The sequence below is a fragment of the Sinohyriopsis cumingii genome, chromosome 9, assembly GCF_028554795.1.
Source record: "Sinohyriopsis cumingii isolate HCF-2022 chromosome 9, ASM2855479v2, whole genome shotgun sequence".
Classification (NCBI taxonomy): Eukaryota; Metazoa; Mollusca; class Bivalvia; order Unionida; family Unionidae; genus Sinohyriopsis; species Sinohyriopsis cumingii.
Window position 1 is genome coordinate 48,967,495 of NC_142969.1, and position 21,078 is coordinate 48,988,572.

At 35.1% G+C, this 21,078-nt stretch overlaps 1 protein-coding gene across 4 annotated transcripts in view; it reads left to right on the forward strand.

Moving 5' to 3' along the window:
• Positions 1–21,078, forward strand: part of LOC149791775 (uncharacterized) — a 62,292-nt gene that overhangs the window by 23,257 nt on the left and 17,957 nt on the right. Inside the window, exons 1-2 of one of the 4 annotated variants that reach the window (XM_089970281.1) lie at positions 16,234–16,411; positions 19,931–20,113. In XM_089970281.1, coding sequence (XP_089826407.1) covers positions 16,342–16,411; positions 19,931–20,113 — 253 coding nt within the window. In that variant the 5' untranslated portion in view covers positions 16,234–16,341. Of the gene's footprint in view, positions 1–16,233; positions 16,412–18,562; positions 18,730–19,930; positions 20,114–21,078 lie in introns of those variants that run through there. The other 3 variants (XM_089970279.1, XM_089970280.1, XM_089970282.1) reach the window with 3 other exon arrangements.

A 21,078-nucleotide genomic window follows, 5' to 3' on the forward strand; every position in this document is an offset into this window, starting at 1 on the left:
CTTTAGATGAGAATAGTTGCTGTACCATATGCGCATTTCAATTAAAACTCTGGAGATGACGGTCAACAAGTTGTTGATGTATACCGACAAAAGCAAACGTAAGTATAGATAAAAAACCATTTTAGAATTACGTATAGGAGGTGCAGACTTCTGGTTCCGACGTCTCCTCGCCTTTTCATGACACAACCTTATCGAAACGTCTATCCTATCATAAGTTCCTAGCCGCAGCAGCTCCATAGCCACTGATAGTTCTGCTACAAGCAGCTACATAATCTCAATCGATGTGACGGCAAAGCTACATGTCCTGTGATATGTGCCAGGTTAATAGCATGATTTACCTCCCTTAATGAGTAGCTTCAGAGTGATTGTTCTTGCTACGCGGATCCACAAGCCACTTCCATAGAGTATAGTAACTTTAAAGTATTACATCCAACATAAAGTTTATACTGGTATACATAGAAAAACGCTCGTCACACCATCTTGGTAGTAACATAAATTGCTTTGAAATAATATATATATCGTTTCATTCATATACAAATCGTAAAGTACCACGCGTATACTTAAATACGTATTAAAATGTTTTTTTTTCTTCTTCTTTTTCTCAACGGTCTTAAACATTCCAGGGTGTTAGGACACGTGATGGAAACTATTTGTGACAAGCTAATTACTAACAAAAGCATCCTTAATTATGCAGAGTAACTAATTCATAATTTATTTATCTCAGTGTAATTAAGTTAAGGCAGACGAATCAGTCAAGTACCTGAAAGAATATTTCATTTACTATGTCATGGTAGAGTGCTTCAAAAATATTATTTTTAATCACAGACACATTAGCCAATAGTTGACTTCATTCTGATTGGTTTTGTAGTATTAGTGAATGGTTTTCTCATTAGAGAATGAAGAAATGGAAAATATAGTTAAAACCTTATAATCATGTCGCACGTTTCTTCATTGACTTTGCTACCGCAATGCATTTTCGTTAAATATAAACTATACCGCCTGATACATTGTCATGAATGTAATATTTGGAACTGAATGCTTGTTTGCTCTTTAAGATTTTTGCACTTGGTGACACGTTATCGTGCTTTCTTTGCCGGATGTTAGATTTTCATGAATTTCGACTCGGTCATGAAATTCGCTGTAGTAAAATCACACAGAAATCTTTCCGTATTCAATATAAAAAAGTCGATGTAACCATTGTCGAGCATTTCAGACGCAATCTCATCAGAGCATAAATATCGTTTGATGCATTTCTCTTTGAGGTCGAATATGTAAATATTCCGATAATTCATATTACAACATTTTTCCCCTCTCTACGATAAAAAAAAATTCATATTACAACATTTCTAAATACATCATAATATGCCCAAAATAGTCTTCGGAGAGAATTCGTTAGTATCGTATCGTGAAAACCGTCACAAAAAAGCGTTTGAGTGGTACAGGATACAATTTAAAGACCACAACACTCATTATAATGGTTTGTTTCAGTATAGAACTATCCGATTATAACTTATATACTCCTGTGATGTATATGCATTTGCTTGTTAATTGCAAAACAATACCTTTATATATATATAGTTTGTATAATATACAAACTACTTATAATGGCGGACTTTCTACAGTATAAAATTTGCCTTTCAATGTTCACTATCAAAATACATCGTCCTTCTGAAATTCTTTAATTATATATTTCATATCAGAGAATACTGTCGCGGAAACTTGAACTTGGTACACCAGCTATTGTTGGGAATCGCTCACCGGAAGTGGCAGTGTATACCTTTATTACCTTTGGCGGCAGAAAGCACCTACAGGGACATAATTTCAAGGTGCACTAACGGAACTGGACTATACAGATCTACACAAATGTCAGTAACCTGCTGTTTGAGGTGGTGACTTAAGCCATTTATATAGACATGTCGAAGGAAGCCCATCTCCGAAGGCACGTGTACCGACAGGACACGCCCCGCACAGTGTCATTAAGACAATATTGTATGAAAGTTTACGGACGAATTGACTGAATACACTGTCTCTGAGCTTATGGGCATGTCTTCTAACAGAATAACGACATACAGGGCCATGCGTTTAGCGCCATCGACTGTCCAGGTTGAGATACGAAACTAACTGCACTTTGAGAGCATCACTTAGAGACGTGAGTGTTGCGTCACCAAACTGACATACGTAGTACGAGCCACCACATCGAGGTACACAGCCTGGAAGGACAAGTGTCTCTCTGATGAACACAAATCAATGGATCGCTGAGGAATGCCTAAAGAAAATAGCAAAGTACAAACATATTTGGAGGCCGACAAACAATTCGAAGAATTTATTAACTTTATTAACTTTTTCCGCAACTTACCTGACATTTGCGGATAATTTGTCAGAACCACGAATGTCCATATTGTCGGAATTGCTGAATTGATGTTTTAAAATAATCGAATTATAAAGAATAGGAAAACAAGACTAGCCCGCTCTCAGATTGAACATAAATGACTAGGTCTAAATTTTCATGAACATAAAATTCATAACAACTCAGGATGAAATTGATGAGAACAACAAACACGTTCAGTGTAATAATGCATTTGGGCTTGACCGTGTCTTGCTCGCTACACTGCTGATTTTTGTTCAATGTAGAACTGATAATATTTATCGTGGATGCCTCGTCTTAACTAAGGAAAAGGAGGATTTAATACAGCACGTAAGTTGCTATGTAGTGATGTTGGGTAGAGGACAATACTGGTGTTCTATCGGAGAAATACGAAAGCTTCGGGACCAATGGGTCTGCATCGGATTATGTGGCTCTTGAGTGATCCCTGGTCAGAGTAGGAGAGGTTTGCCATGCGATGACCAGTCATTATACTCTATGCATTAAAATTGAATAATTACGTTTTAATCCAGCTTGTGGATGACAGATCATTCTTATATTTGTACAAATTCTATATTTTAATTTCCCTTGATGACAAAACCATACCTTATTTATAGTTGTGTCAATTGTATATTTTGATACCAGGTGTAGTAGATGTAACATTTGTGTAACATTATAAATATAGATCATCCTTGATGATAGATCCATGTATTAAATATGCTTATTTATATGTTACGAGGGCTAATTCGTGTTTGATTACTCATTCAAATTACATGTTCTGATTAGTTCCTGTTAGAAACAATAGCATTTTCTCATATCAGATGTATAGGTCGGGGCGCATTCTGCTAATCCATTTTTGAATTTTAAGCGCACGTGTTTGGTGTCAGATTCATTAAATTTTCATTCACATTATACAGCTATACGTAAGCATCGTAATTATACAGCTATACGTAAGAATCTTATTCGCGAGATAACTTTTAGTGTATTAGCCATAACAAATATATATATAGTCTGTGTGTATGATGCAATACTATGCATGTAATAGATTTTTTTAACATTCAGCTTTTCTTTCCTTGATCTATATCAGTGATCATTTCCACTGATTAATCATTAAAGACAAAGGAAAACGAGAAAAAGCTTGTCATCCCCGTTTTCTAACGAACTGAACATGGTACATATCTTCATTGAGATACTTCCAGCTTTTGTTCTATATCTCTGTTTTTCTGTCTCGTGCATAAGGGACACAGCACACGCAAATATTTGAAGTGAGATAGAAAAATAATTTGGGCTTAATGAAACCCATGGAACTGAACTTTCACCTAGTAATCTTCAATGACCTGGTCGTCCCAAAGATGATGTGTACACATTTAATGCGATTTGTATGCAGTTTCACAATACCCAGGAAGCGATACAAAGACGCAACAGCCTCTCGAGACTGAATGGAAAGTGTCTTGTTTAAGGGACACACACATACTATAATCTATTTAACGTTTTAGATAAAATGTCTATAATTCGGTTCTGAAAACAGATTATTTTCATTTTTATAAAGGTCCTACGGTCGCTTCCCAGTCTGTTTTCTTTTTCACTGTTAGACGGTCAGGCAGTAGACTAACGATCAAAGGAGATACATACGGATAGAAAATAAACAAAATAATCTTAATGTAAGTCTCCCCGAAGCCACAACCTCTCTTTCACTCTGTCTGTCACGGTATCAGTTCCTTGGTCTGTTTGTCTGTCTATTCCCACGTTTCTCTTTCTGGACCATCATAGCAAGATACGCGCTAAAACCTGTTAGTACCTATGTATGATGGTAACATTTACAGCCAAACCGACCAATGCAAAGGGGAATATAGGGATGAAGGATCATAATCGGGAACAGTGTTAAGTAAAGCCGAATAATGATTTATGTTGGCTGTAAATACATTTAAATGTATTATTCATGTCGTATTGTATTAATGGCTGAACGTTCAGTGCTCAAGAAGCTAATCAAGCTATGTTTATAGTGATTTATATTCTTCATTAAGAACTATTTTTCATATTTAAATCATAAGTGTGCCTTACACTTATTTGCTAGATACGAATCCAAAACAGAAGCTCAGAAGGGAAAAAGAGCTAAGTATCACTTTGCAAGGAGGATTGTGAGTCAGGGCAAAATGTACAGAACTACATTCTGTGGTGGACGCACTGGGCACTTATACTAACAGTTCACTAACTCCATCAAATCAAAGTTGACTGTATCAAATCATGACTCAGTTGGAAATAATAGTAAGTGTATTTGTATGCGTTATAAATAGAGTGTATGCTCAGTAAATAGGACACTCATGTATATACTAGACTGTAGTTGTATAAAGTTTTCGATTGAAAGAAACCACAGTAAGCCACGTTTCCTGAAAACAAATATATTCATATCCTGGCATATATTTGTTACAGTGTACATTGTAAGAATATATATATATATATATATAGATAGATAGATAGATAGATAGATAGATAGATAGATAGAGTAAAACAAAGTATTATACAGACAATTTGATAATTAAACCCAACCTGTTAATTGTATCCAATTATATACGCATTGCAACTCGTTGAAGTTCAAATTAAATAGTAAATGTCAGAGTACCGTGAAGTAACAATTCATACATTAAGGGTGGTAGCAATTTTAATATTTTACTTTGACATAAACGATTATCATCGGGCTGAGTTATTTTTTTAATTTAAAATGAATGTGCCTTTTTTATAAATATTGTGATAAAGAGGAGATTGTGTGTACTTTTTAAATATATCTCAATACATCAAAAATAGCATGCACTATTCAAATAGGCAACGACTCACCTCGTCCTTACATTTCATGACAATGTTCTCATGTGCATTAGTACTATCAGCAATGCAATTATAACGATAATTTATTGAAGATGGCAGTGGTATTGAATGTGGTTGCAGACATGGTTTCTGAGAAAATGTAAGAGTATGCTCTGATCGGCTATGTAAGTTTAAGTTATCGTAATTAAGATGGAAACTTAGGAGAAATTTGCGGTAACATTCTTGAATTAGCGTTGTCTATAAGCAGTTTCTGTTAGATTATAAATAAAGATGGTGTTGTGAAATTCCCGGTTTGGACATGTTTAGATAGTGTTTCTTATGTAGCGGGGTATGTACACATGTATGTAGGTGTAATAATTCATTCTTCATTTAGAAACAGCAAATGAGAATAATGAGCTACAAACCTATTTTAACTGAACTAATTAATTGAAAATATGCAAATTATTTTTGTGTATATAATCTCCTATTCTTCCTCTTCCAACATATTAAGTACAATCACCCTTTTTCAGTAGATCTTTGTGAGTTAAGGATATAACGCATAGTTATTGCTATACTACAAACGAGACCTTAGAAACCTACATAGATCATTTGTTCCGAAGGCTGCATTTAGGCTGTGATATGTTAATTTTCATCTTCCGGTCCTTGTATATATATCACAGAAAATTATCACTATCATTAATACCTTGGTGTAGATGCAGTTTAATGTATAAGGAAGAGTCAATATCACGTACGAAATGTGACAGTTTAACTGCCACCCTCTCAACATACTGAGGCTGCACCCACAATCAACATCCATCATTGATATAAACCAATCTTCGCAGAACAATATACAAAATATACTTACATGTTTACACGATACAAACGGAGTTCATTGTATTAGAAGAAATCAAGGAATGATAAATTTACTAGCACACAATATATCTTCAAACGTACGGATAGTTTAAAATGAGTCAGAAACTTGTCAGAGATGAAACATTTTTACCAGGTTGTCAGATATATAATAATGTAGTTTCCAAGTAACACCGTTATATTGTTGTCATATTTTTGTTTCTGTGCATGCCGACTGTTAGATTACATTTACAATTTTAGAAATACTGTACAACATTGCTGATATCACTAGAAACATTTGCAGGAATAAATACAGAGCTTCTGTGAGTCGGAAAAGCAGCATGGTACATCCAAAACCAGCTTGATTATACGTGTCTTAGAAAATCTAAACTTTGTTTTGTTTGAAGGAACTTTAGAGATGGATGGATGAAAGCGCATGTCCATACCTATTTGGTCTGCCAAGACGATAATTACACCATGAAGATATATAGTAATTCCCTTAGAAAAGTTCTTCCTAATTAACGGATATGGATTTATTTCATTCGATATATTTTATGTTATATTTCTTGTAAGAGTATATATCAAACAATCCTTAAAACCTTTAATAGAGATTTCATTTTTACATTTGTAAACTTGTATTCATTTTACCTTCGGTTACAAATGGTAAGACAGAGCCGGATGCTTTAATGTTGGCAATGGCTGACATTAGCGTCGTCACAATGCCCTGTGCTTCCGTCTGCGCATGTGCAAATGTGATCTTCAGTACATGTTTTTTACGCCGCCCTGAAACGTATAGACTATACTATTACACATCCATGTAAATAACATAAAATATGGTGCCACCTATTGATTAGTGTCTTAAAAACAGTTGCAAAAGACAACTAACCAATATTGCTTTTCTTACAACAGTGGATGATCATGAGCATATACATTGAAAACGTTTACTTAGGATTGCTTTATATTTACGTATTATGCAACACAAACTCACTAAGTATTGTGCAGATTGTAAAGAATAATATAGCAAAATACTTTAATAATCCAACATACAAACGTACTAATTTAATTATGCTACTAGTAATTTGGAATAACGCTTCTTTGTTGACGAACGAAACCCACATCACCACTCCCCGACTGTTTAATATCTGGTTAAAGAATAAACGCATCAAATAAAAAATCATGGAACTTAACTGCAAATTTACAATGGCTAGTAAATACACGAACTTTTACACGGTTTGAAGAGTAGACCAACTTTTTGTATACAGGAACGATGTGTAAGTCATGATCATTCATACACATACACACACACACACCAATATATATATATATATATATATATATATATATATATATATATATATATATATATATATATATATATATATGTATATATATATATGTGTATATATATATATATGTGTATATATATATATATATATATATATATATATATATATATATATATATATATTATATGCGTGTGTGCCAATATGTGTGTGTGTGTGTGTATGTTTGGTGTTTGTGTACGTATTTTATTTGAGAACAACATCATACTGGTAAAACCTTATAATGTCTTGACGTGTATAACGTTTGTATAGTTGAAAATGTTTTGCAGGTAATATACATATAAATATGATACTAAATTCTCTTTAAATTGCTACTTGCTTTCACGTTTATTATATTTAGACACTCTCTTGGACACAGTGTTTCAAAATTTAGTATGTGTATAGTTGCATATTTGGAAACAGTTAAAATTTAATTTATGTAACATTCTTCATCGGGGAGCTGCTATGCGGAAAAAAATCAAAGAAATATATTATTGATTTTTCTAAAGACTATACTTGGAGCAAATAACAGGTGATTATTTCAATCGCTGAAAAGATAACAAGGTTACACCTACTTTGCACACGCACAAACACACTCAAGCACACACACACACACACACACACACACATATATATACATATATATATATATATATATATATATATATATATATATATATATATATATATATATACACACACACACATACATTTTCTATGTTTCTATCAACAATGAAGAATAGATTCAAAATTCGGTTGCTTTTGCAGAACAATTTGTCTTATATGACAGCGGTCTAAGTGTATGATCGTGCTTCATCTAAGGTCACAATGAAATGTTCCACACTCAGGCACTCACTAGCTGTACTCATTATGAATGGATGGATTGAAATTTTTCTTTAGCTTTTACATGAATAAGAGCAAAATTATATCATCAATAGTGACCACATACACTTATTTCAAGTTGTTCTAGAATAACTTTAACATTTAGATGAAGTACACAACAATTATCCATTAGCGTCTGACGCTTTGCTTGTGACTGGTGGGTAGATGTTCCCGTATAACTGCGCAATCGTGATTTATTCTGGACGTACATTTTTAAATCGCACTAAGCTTGTTCCAAGGCTCAGGACATAATACATCTATACATTACGTTATAAATCTGCACTTGTAAGATTGGGAATGCATGTTTCACAGATTAGTCGAGAGCTTGGATTTCGTCAGCACGCTAGGAGGGACCTTTATATATAAATTAATATGTATATGCGCACATCTGTTACGAAAGCGTTTGAGAAAGCTTTTGTCAAGCATATGAACAATAATATGTTCAGAAAAGCAATGGAGAATATACGCGAACGAATTTGAGTCGATCTTACCTGCGATAGTGAACAAGATTAGATTCGAAGGCTTACCGTGGGCACAGCCTTTCAATCCTATAAGATTACTGATGGTAGGCGTGTTGCCGCTCACAGCAAAAATTTGAAACTGAAGCTGACAAAACCAATCTATTTTAGATCTCTGTGTTTGACTTGTCAAACCTGTTCATTAGAAATAGATCTAACCGTTTCACACGAATTGTCAAGAGCTTCGTCACAGACACTGACCGATGTTCGTGTATATCACAACCGATGACATGCACAGGGACTTGACTTTATCACGTTTGCCAAATGGATTTGACATGAGCGAGAATTACACGATCATCAACTGTTTAGTAGCACCAACAAAAAGGATGTTGGATGAGTGCTCAGATAAAGCAATTGAAGAGCAATTGAGACAGCGACCTACAATGTACTAATTCGTGGTTTTAAATGGTGGAGCTGGAAGTCTTTCATTTTAAAAATACCAAAGGTGTTTCATGGATTATTGTTGAATGGGATCTCCGGCACTACATTTACGTGGACTGCCCTCGAAACCGACGTGAATTCGTGCGTAGAGCAATAAAAATGATACGGTGTTGGAAAATCGTAAGAGTGTTATCGACCTACGAAAGTGAGCCCGTTACTGCTTAATGCCTAAAGATGGATTCTCCCCGATGGAATCAACACATTTTCAAAAAGCGTTGAGGCACGAAGATAGTCCACCGTCGATTTATGTTCTAGCGACTATGAACTACTTACCATTGACGATTGGGATTCAAGAGAAAATCATCTTGTATCAAAGCACGATGTGATGCTTGAGCACCAATTGAATCTCGCGCAAATATTTTCAAAAGGTCTACCCGAAAACGCCGGTGATTCAACGATACGCACATGTGACTAAAGTAATCCGTGACAACTGTGACATGCTCATGATATTTCGTGGTTTGATGCGTATCGCATAGCAACGATATATAGGACTTGGTTTTCTACTGACCATTCGTCGGATGATTACGTGACAACTTAGAGCGGATCACTAATGATGCTTATAACTTTTTAAACATTGACTTGACCGGAACTTCAATTCGCAGGGGAAAATATTGTCCGGGTTTGTAAACAATTATGTCGCACAATAACTTATGGGATATGCCAATTTAACAACGATATAAAATATTCGCAAGTGATGTCCTTGAATAGTATGATAAGTGACGTCGCATAGCTTCTGGTGAACACCAGTAATTAATTTATAATGTTAATGCAGGGCGAAACTTGTTAAAGATATGTTACAGTTGCAACATATTGAAAAAGAATACCTCAGGTTTAATCATTTGCGCCTATGATTTGGCAATAAAAGGTAATTGCCGGACGTGCTGTGGAGCTAACATGAACAGTAGAAGAACCGGGTCCAAGTCGTAAAATACCAAAACACACAAAGGGTAGCAATAAAGTAACAGAGGAACTGCAGAAACTTGTAAATTCTTGCCAGCAGCAATTGCTGATGACAAAGAAGACTTTGATTCAATAGGAGAAGCAGTTAGTGTGCTGGCAAAAGGCACCCGTGTACTTGAGGAAGACGTTAGAGATGTATTGACCTTGAATATGCTACAGAGGGTGAACTATAACGTGAGTGTAACCTACAACAAAAACAGTGCAGCAACTGTACAACCATAATATGCACCCAAAAGTAAAGACTTATCCGAGCCTCGAAGTAAGAAAAGTGCAGAAGAACAACAACATGAAAGAAACCCCTAAATAATAAGACAGCGGATACAGCAACAACCTAAAACCCCTTGACCTGAATTTTTGCATAGAGGAAGAAACATCTCAATGGATAAGCGAACGCAATAATAAGTAGGTGGTACCAACAACTCCCAACTCGTACATCTGCACCCACACAAAAAGAAGAAAAAAAAAAAGGAATCTTCCGAGGCGGCCAATGTGATTATAACGATTTCACGGTTAGATTAGAAAAACTATCGTTATAAAGTTGTAGTGTAAAAGACGCAATGCACCCGAAGTCAGGCAACATTGAATTGCCAGCGGTCGCCCACCAATAAAATTATGGAAATAAACATCGCGCGTTGATGCCTGAGCTTATTTAAGATGTCAGTGATTTATATTAGCCAACGATGATGAGATATGATGCGTTTTGGGGCCACATGTATGATGTGATGCAACTGTTTGCTGTAATAACAACCCATATCAACCCATAGCAATCACCTCAATAATCATAACCTCATTAACGAAACCATACAGTATGACGTCTTATATACCGGCTATCTATGTTATATTTGGGAAATACGCAGGCTTGAGATTGTGTTAGCGTCGCTGCGACTTTATTGCAGTTGATCTAATATTGATCTTCCACTTCAAAATACTCGGTTGAGTTATATTTGTTTTACACATGTTTTACCCATGTAAATCTTGGAGGTGAAACAATATCAATACAGGTATAGATTAGGGATGTACCGGATATTTAATATAATGACCGTCGTACTTAGACTTGTGAGACACGTGCACGCTGTGAATGTGAGAAAACTAGTTTGTTATAATGATTGTGACGTATATAAAAACAAATCAAAGTTAAAAACAAAACCGTTTTGATCATGCTACTGCAGACGTACCCAATTAGAATCGATAGTGATTTAATTTTGGTCATCAAGGTATATTTAAAGGTAGAGATTACACTGTGTCTGTTCTTACAGCAAATTAGGATGTGAACAAACTCAACGTATTACCTTTCCAGGTTAAAGCATGCTCATCCAACCTTAGAACAATTCTATTCTAAATGAAATAATCATTTATATTTACCTGACAGAAATATTTTAACAAATATAACAAAATATAATTTACTTTTTCTCCTGAACAGGTAATCAATACAATGCTTACCAACAAATGAAACAAATATATAGTAGTTAACACTTTTCTGTGGAAATATATGTCATCTTAGAAGTTTCTCAGCTAGAATACCTTACAAAGTGGAGGTGCATTTCAACTATAGGAAACATATATTTGCAATATAACAGCAACATTCCACCAGGTTTCCGTAATACTGCTAGCAGTAATGATTTAAAATATTTGTTTTGTATTTGATTCAGCGGCCATCAGAATGATTTGCAGTATCAGCCAGTTATTACATAATACCTATCATTGTTTATATCAAATTGCTGCATATTAGCATAATAGGTAACAATAATGGAAGCAATATCAGTAATTTATTAATAGGTTATTATGTTTAAAAACTGCTGGATATCATTGCTGCAAATGAAGTAACATAAAAGATAATAGTAATAATCTCTCCGGCCCTCAGGGCAAATTAAAAGCAACACATAAATTTGGCTCATGAACTGTAATTATATTAAAGAAATTAGTGCTTCTTGTCCCCAAGTGGTCTTAGAAAATGCAATCTGGCAATTGGCCGAAAAACGTTGTGCACCCCAATCCTATAAATATCATTCTTTAAATGTCTGCATTGGTACGTCAACATACAGTTTATATTAAGGGGCCTGCTCATAAAAAGTTATGGAAGAACAATAATTTCCCTCAAATACCCTGATTGTTTCCTATATACGACATAAATGTTTAAAGCAGGGTATCAATAGTTTCAACTATTGCGTGACATTGTGAAGGCCTTAAACGGCAAGGTAACATGGTTAATAGGTAATGGTCCTATAGATACCATTCTTTAAATGTCTGCCTTGTCACGTAAACACACATCTGCAGTTTATGGTAAGGAGACTGCTCGAAGACGTGTTCTGGAAGGACAATAATTTCCTTCAAATGCACTGTATGGTTCCTATATACCACAGGAGAGTTGGAAGTCTGGCACCTTTGCACCACTGACTTTGTATCGTCAATCACTGTGTTCACCAGATTGACAGATTTCACATCCCAAGCCATCCCTCTGTATAACATATCAAGGGTATTGGCAGATGTTTTGTTGTTGGTAACCCCATAATGTGCCTAACTGCAGGTAATTAACATGTAAAAGCATACGTATTCGTCTTTGAGCTATATATAAGTATTCCTCCATCATTGATCCTGCTCTTGTTCGTTGCGTTATCTTCTTGTCTTGATACAATCTGGAGAAATCTAGTTAGTGTTGGAAAGCGGATAAATATTTGTATATGCGGTATACTAACATTTTGCGGTGGTCTCTCTGTAAGGCACTCGTCAATTGTCGAAGGTCTATTTTCACTAAGACGAACTAGAGTAGAGGTGATGCCTGAGGTCGGCCCTTGCGACTGTTCTCGAAATGCTAATGATTATATATCCGTTGAAGCATTCAGTCTCGTCGTAGGACTTCACTGAGTGAGAATCCTTAGAGTTGATCAGTTCTATCTGTACCTTTTTTAAGGTAGTAGATCATATCGTATATATAGGATATTAATCCACATGACGGTAGATCTCTTCGCCTTATCGCAGTAACGCGCATTGGATAGCCCTACATTCCTACAATTTTGCAATTTATTGTATTATTGGATTATGATTTAGATCGACTCTTCCTTATAATATTGGTATTTCTTTTTAAAATCGTTAATTTTTATAAGTTAGACTAATAATGCCATGTTTCCTTGCTTATGACTAAAAGTCAAAGATGTTCACATGTCACTTATAATTGTAATAGAAATAGGATTGGTAGAATCACTAATGGGTTTGACATGAATGGTTCATAATTTTCCATAATAGAATCAGAATCTTGTTTGTCTGACCCATCAAATGAATTGCTTTCAATATATGATCATGACCTTGACCTTTTAGAAATGTGAGCATTTGTAATACGTTATCTTGATTCATTTGCTTAGTGCTGATTGTATAGTAATCATAAATGACGTGGTCATTCATTTTGCAATATGACAAAATCGGGAGTGATAAGGATTTCTGGTCAGTCCAATTTGAAACTTGATTTGTAAATGTTGTGCCTGATTGAAATTTAGATGTGCTCGTAATAGACTGAAATAGGATGTTTACGAGAAGACAGATGAGCGGAAGACTTAATGACAAAAGACGCTTTGTAATCGTAGGAATATTCGTCAGCTGTACCACTAGTATTTTATAAAGTTTCCACGTTGGAATGAAGCTGTATCGTGACGTCACTAATTCTTGAACTCTTCAACTATTATGAGTTATCTGAAATTTTTGTAATCTTGACCAACTTTCTTGTCTAATCACCACCTATCAAATGACTGCTTTTCTTCTCTTGCAAATTTGACATGACATTGTCTGGTTTCTTTTTGATGTCCTAAAGTTTTGTTGATAAGGCTCAAGTACTACCACATTATTCTTCAAATACAGAATTTAACATGATCATTATCAGCACTTTACAGTACTGACAAGGAAGTGTAGATGTCACGAGATTTGCTACAAAGTGCTCTGTGTAATAACAGCGTCCAGTACTCTCTTGGCCATTTGACACTTTGAGCAATTTTCTCAAAATCAGAAAATTATTTTTAAACAATCATTTTACTATATGGAAAATAATGAAGTCGTCATATCATCCAGCCCTATTGTCTGACTATTACAGATGAACGTGATGTACGTCTATGAGAAATGATTTTGATCAATATTGTATCTAGTTAATGTTTACACCCTACCATATTTGTATTTCAGATACAATACCGAAATATTTTGCACTGGGCTCAATCTTTGGTTTTATCTCCATTCTGCTAGTGTTTGGTGCCATATTGATCTTCGCCATCACGAAATACCGCCAGTGTACGTTGAATCAAATCCTTTCACACCACAGCTAACGCCAGACAAATTAATGCTCTCAAATCATTCGATTAAACAGTTAAGACTATGTCGTTAAGATACTGGGCTCATGACGAGACATGTGTGGGTATGATTCCCATAATCGGATCTGCTCAGATCGACTAATGTTAGTTTCCTCGTACAAGGACATTAACTTTTCTTTCACAATATTATCGTCAACGAGTCAGTTATGTACACACCAGTCCACCCAAAACCTATCTCACTTTTTCTCTCTCTCTAACATAATTTTGGCAGCTAATTAACGTCAGCATCGGCAAGAATGGTAATGACTCAGAGGGGAAAAGCATGCATTGACATAACGTATAGCATTTACGATACTTTACGATATCAAAGATCATGTTCGTAAATTGAGCCCTCCGTAATTTTGTACTGTAGGGAATTATCTGGATATTTTAGGCATACGTCTTTAGTAATTTGAGATAGGAATAATTCTTTGTATTAGGCGGTTGGGTATTGTTTTGTACTCATGCCCTCAAGTATCAATATTTGGCTGGAAAAGGTTTACTAATAAGCCATACAAACGGGAAGCAACAGAAAAACCCATGCAAATGTGAAATTAGAAAACCCATGCAAATGTGAAATTAGAGTTCTGCGATGCGATGCGTGGCAATTAAGTGATTAGAGGAAAATTGCTACTAGTAATAGGAAGTTTAAAAACGTCAAAGTTGACAACTACTTTTATTTGAGGTCACTGGAAATAGTATTAAACATGAACTCTCAAGTCCAACTCACACAGGTGTTTGCACGGCTCGGTAGAGAGTCCCTCTGCGCTTAACAATGCTTTGAAAGTAAGTCTTTCTCTTGTTTCTCAATTTTATAGTTAAACATTGTAATTTTCTTTAGGATTAAATAGATTTCTGCTAAATTTCATTTCATAAAAGTTTAATTAAATTAGAAATAAACATCATAATTTTATAATTGCTCGTCTTTTAACATTACATTGTTCCTAAATACAAACTTAATTTAAGGAATGGAAAAGTGGCGGGGAAAAGGCGACACTATGATTTGAACCAGTTTAGCTCCGATAAAAATGTAAAAATGTTAAAACTCTACCTTGGTTTCTACCGGTTGTATCTCCAAACCTACAATGTTGAACATAATCTGCTTCGGTCTTGAACTAAATAATTTTATCTCTTGAAAGATTCCACTGATTGCATTTTGAATTAATGTAAGGTTTTCCTCATTTTGCCTTCATTATACTCTTTGTTGTGCCTTCTTCCTGTCCTCTTCATTTGGAATACATCTATCTCAACAGTACTTTGTAATCAATTTCATTTCTAATGATTTTAAATGATTTTAACCACGTGTGAGTAAGCTTCAGAATCATCTTGCAATTCAGTTTAGGTCGTATTTAAATTTATCTTAATTTATTTAAATATTCCGGTGTGAAATAGTCTGAGGACAGGCAACATAAAAATGAACTTTAAAAAAGTCATACTACAAAAAAAAAAAAACATAAAAGTCCACGTATAGATAGAAGTTTTGTGACTGAGTTGGTTTTCATATACAGTCCTACTGTTCAAATCAGGTTTTAAATTAATCAAATTTAACAATTAATGTATGGAAAGATTACAGAGTACGTATGCAATTTAATTCCAGATTTACAAAGACATATTTTCAAGATCCCATCAGTCGCAAAACAATCTGCTATTAAAATACTATTTTCATGGCTGAGCCACGATTAATTATACCGGATATTTTTAGTAACAGTGAAGCAATATACAACAAGGGATGTCCGTGACAATCACATGATCCTATATTAGCAAATGTAGCAAAGATTAATGATCAAGGGTTGTCGTTACTCTCATTTCTTGCATTATTGTTTTCTGTGTTATATTGATACTTATATGTAAGTACTTATATTTGGGACGTTGTTGATGCTACAATGTTGCTTGCAATGGTGGCATTTTTCCTTCAAATTGAACGGGGTAGCTTGTATTCAAAAATAATTGCAGGTAAGCGAGTAAATCTTTATCCTTCTTTCTGCATGTAATTTTGTCTGTATGTATATCTTTCTGACTGACCGTCTGTGTACGTATGTATATATGTCTGTCTGTATGTATGATGTATGTATGTATGTATGTATATATGTATGTATGTATGTATGTATGTATGGACGGATGGATGTATATATGTATGGATGGATGTATGTATTAATGGATGGATATATGTATGTAATAATGAATGGATGGATGTATGTACTAATGGATGGATGTATGTATGTAATAATGAATAGATGGACGGATGTATGTATGTATGTATGGATGGATGGATGGATGGATGGATGGATGGATGGATGTATGTATGGACGGATGGATGTATGTATTAATGGATGGATGTATGTATGTAATAATGAATGGATGGTTGGATGGATGTATGTATTAATTGATGGATGTATGTATACATGTATGTATGTATGTATGTATGTATGTATGTATGTATGTATGTATGCATGTATGTATGGACGGATGGATGTATGTATGTATGAATGGATGTATGTATTAATGGGTGGATGTATGTATGTAATAATGAATGGATGGATGGATGAATGGATGGATGGATGTATGTATGTAATAATGAATGGATGGATGGATGGATGGATGTATTAATGGATGTATGTATGTATGTATGTATGTATGGATGGATGGATGGATGGATGTATGTATGTATGTATGTATGTATGTATGTATTAATGGATGGATGGATGTATGTAATAATGAATGGATGGATGGATGGATGGAAATACGTGAAGATAAAAGGATACATATACATGTTTTAGAAAATACAAATAAGATAGTCGGTGTATTCACCAAAGTATCACTCCTGAAAAGAAAGTACATGAAAGTGGTACCTCCTACATCAGGGGTGCACAACCAATTTCGGCCAAGGGCAGATTCCATTTTCTAGGACCACTCGAGGGTCGCAAACACTAATTTCTTTAATATAATTACTGTTCACGGGCCAGATTTCTATGTTGTTTTAATTTGCCCTGAGGGCCTGACAGAAAACGTTCGCAGGCCATATCCTGCCCGCGGGCCACGTGTTGTGCACCTCTGTTCTACATAGTCCATTTGCTATCGTATCATTGTGTGTGCGTGTGTATGTGAGATTTGGCTTTTTAAAGAAGCTTTAGCAATTTTTCAGTCATATCGCTACGTTGTGTACAGTGTGGCAGTTTATAGCGATGTCTAGCACTGGAACATCATGCCGCAGCCACGTAGCCCGATATCACACCCAGTCACATTACGTCAATACCAGGCGGACCAGTCCTAAAACTAACCTCTTAATGGTGAGCACCTTGCGAGGAAGCTGTGAGTAACATTTTCTTACTCGGCCGGGATTTGAACCCGCGAAATCTCGCGTTTTGACACGGACTCTCTAACCACTAGGTCACCAGAGTGGTCTTGTTAGCTAGCCACGTGGTCATCTAATAACGATTGTGATTGGGTCGGTTGGAGTTGCCATTCTATTGTCAGGTTTTGTTTCGGGGGAACAACGAATAGTTCTAATCATAGTAGACATCCATTTATTGAGATATTACAGTCATTTGTGTTTTTATAATGTCTCTGTTAATTGTCTAAGTGAAAGATGTGAAGTACTAAAAATAACCCATTGCATATATTAGTACAGTTTTAGTTATAAAATTATACAGGCTGTTGATAGCAGCAATTATCCATCTGGAAAAGTGCGGCTTCGATGTCTCTAAGAGACATAAGCGATGTTTTAGCAAACTAAAATTCCAAACCTGTTGATAAATTTTCCTTTTGCACTGATTTGGGCGTCAAACATATTTCTGCTCTTTTACATTAGGTTTAAAAGTTATCATGTTAAATAATTAAATTGTCTAAAGCGAGCTGAACAAGTGTCGTATGACAGTAAAAGGTTTACAAATAAATATTCTCAACATTCCATTATCCATAATGTCATTGTCTTTCAAAATACAATTGTTCATGACTGATTCACACTAATGTATACGGATGTGTATCACACTTTTAGTCCTTGTAGCAATTGATTACAATTGTAAAATCTACTTAACCCGGCATCACATGATTTTATTACCGGCAAATACAGAAAGATGTAAGGTCAAAAGGATATATTTTCTTTATTTACGCGCACTGTTATTTTCTGTTTCTTTTCATGATTGTTACTGAAAGCAGAAGTTGGACAGTAATGTCAAAGTCTATTAACGCTAAAATGCTGCTTTCGTTGTTGACAGTCTTGCTTCAATTTGAACGGGCTAGGATGTATAAAGAAAAAACTAGTGGAAAGCGAGGTTGTATTACTCACCTTCAGTCTGTCTTTCTATCCATCCATCTTTTGTCTGTATGTGTGACTTTCTCTCTGTCTGTCGGTGCATATTTGTGTGCATGTACATATGTGTATATAACTATGCTTGGCTGTATGCATGTTTGTACGTCTGTCTATTTGTCTGATTGCATGTTCGGTTGCATATGTATTTATGTGTGTATATATATATATATATATATATATATATATATATATATATATATATATATATATATATATATATATATAAGAGATACATATGTATGTATTATATAATACATGTTAAATCATCGGTTTATGAAAGAAATATCACGTCTGAAATGTATGTACCATTGTTGTTTCATATATAGTCCATTTGTTGAATAGATGCATGGTTATATAACACCAATGTGATCTGGGAGAGATGAGAGTGACTTTTGATTATTTATTTTAGGTTGGGACGAATAGTGACAATCACAGTAGAAACTCATTTACCGAAATATTATAGTGTAATGTCTATTATTATAATGTCTTGAAATATCAGTTTTGCAATCACAGTCTTAAATGTACCAAGCACGAGCATGACCTGTAATACTAAAAATAGCATAAACTCATTACATATGTTATTACACTATTTGACAAGTTGACAGGCAGTTGATACTGGTGGCTATCACCTGCATGATTTTGTTATTTTTGCGTCGAGTTGCAGAAAATGGTGGGTATTTGTAGCCACTCTCATCACGCCAAAGAATTCGTAAGATTAATTTCTCACACTGCAGAACGATTTCCCTGCAATTCTATAGAAATCAATGTTTTATTGCACACAATCCTACCAAATGGGAGAAAACAAGAATACTTAATCGTACCTTCCCATTGCCCCTCAAACCCATTTCGAATAGATTATTTACCCTGAAATAAGAAATGCAATTATAATCTGAAAGGTTTAGAATAAATTAATCAATTCAAAGAAAATACACATGTAACACACGGTTACAACGTTATATAAGATATGTTAATAAGTTGTGTTTGAAACGAGGATACGAATTCCTTTATACGTTTGTGGTCACTTCACGTGTAGCATGCGGTATACATGAAAATTGGTATTGGGGTGTACAGTGTTATATGAACTTGCAATGGGGTAATCAAACGCAAGTGTCACATATGATATTTACTGTCTCACTGAATCACATAGTATCTCTTTTACACAGGAAACGAGACATTGTTTACCCGAGGACCTGACCAACTGTCATGGACAGCAGCACGAGAAGCTTGTGACAGCATGTCATCCGTCATTCTTTCCGGTATGCGAGCTGCACGTACTCTTGGATTGCTGCATGTTGGAGAATTCGCCTGGATTGATGGAAAGCAATACAGTTTCTGCAATGCAAAGAGTAAACTAAAGATTCTTTCTTTGTTTTTGTCATACTCTGCTCAGCAACAAATAATGGACTTATATAAACGCATTGCATCTGTTCGGCCGTCTGACGTGACACTTTTGTTTCCGGAGTATAACCCTAATATGTTTAACTAATGTTTATGAAACGCAATATACGTCACGAACTATTAATTGTTGATGCAAAATGAGAACGGTCTGGTAGAATATTGTCTGAGCGTGTCCCCTTGGTACTCGCTAAGGAAGTTCGTTAAGATGAACACATTTTTCTTCTATGTGAATACATTTTTGTATGTGTTCAACATTATTGTTGCAAAGGCACACAAATTAGGTCACAGGTGTGTTCTACCTTATGCTTATGGTATTGCTCCAAATTAATGATACTAGTAAAACCTCTGGACAAACTAAATGAAGTACAATGCCTCTAAAACTATGGAATGGATGCAGATGTCTCTGAAACAAAAGTTTTCTTTAAGACGACTGGCAAGATATGAAAACGTACAATGCTGCATTATAATAAGGATATTATTGATTTGTTTCATTTGACAACTATATAGGAACTATATCTTTTTACCCACAGTGAAATGGTTCAGAATCCATTTTATGTTAGCTAGCAAAAAATAAAATAAATTTGCGCCTGATAAATTGTTTTGAACCAATATCCTATAGTGCAGATTTCAAAATAGTATTCTTATTTGACTGTATAGTTTTCCCAACGTCGCTAAAATGCATCTTAACTGCTCCGGTGGTCTAAGTGGTTAGGGCATCCGCCTCTTATGCGGGAGGTCGCGAATTCGAAACCCAGGCCAAGTCATACCAGAGACTTATAAGAATGGCACCAGCATTTGCCTCGCTGGGCGCTAAGCATTAAGAAATTAGTGTTAGTACTGGTCGGCCTTGTGTCAGAATAACGTGATTAGGTGCGACATGATACTACATGTCTGCAGCATGATTCTCCAGCGC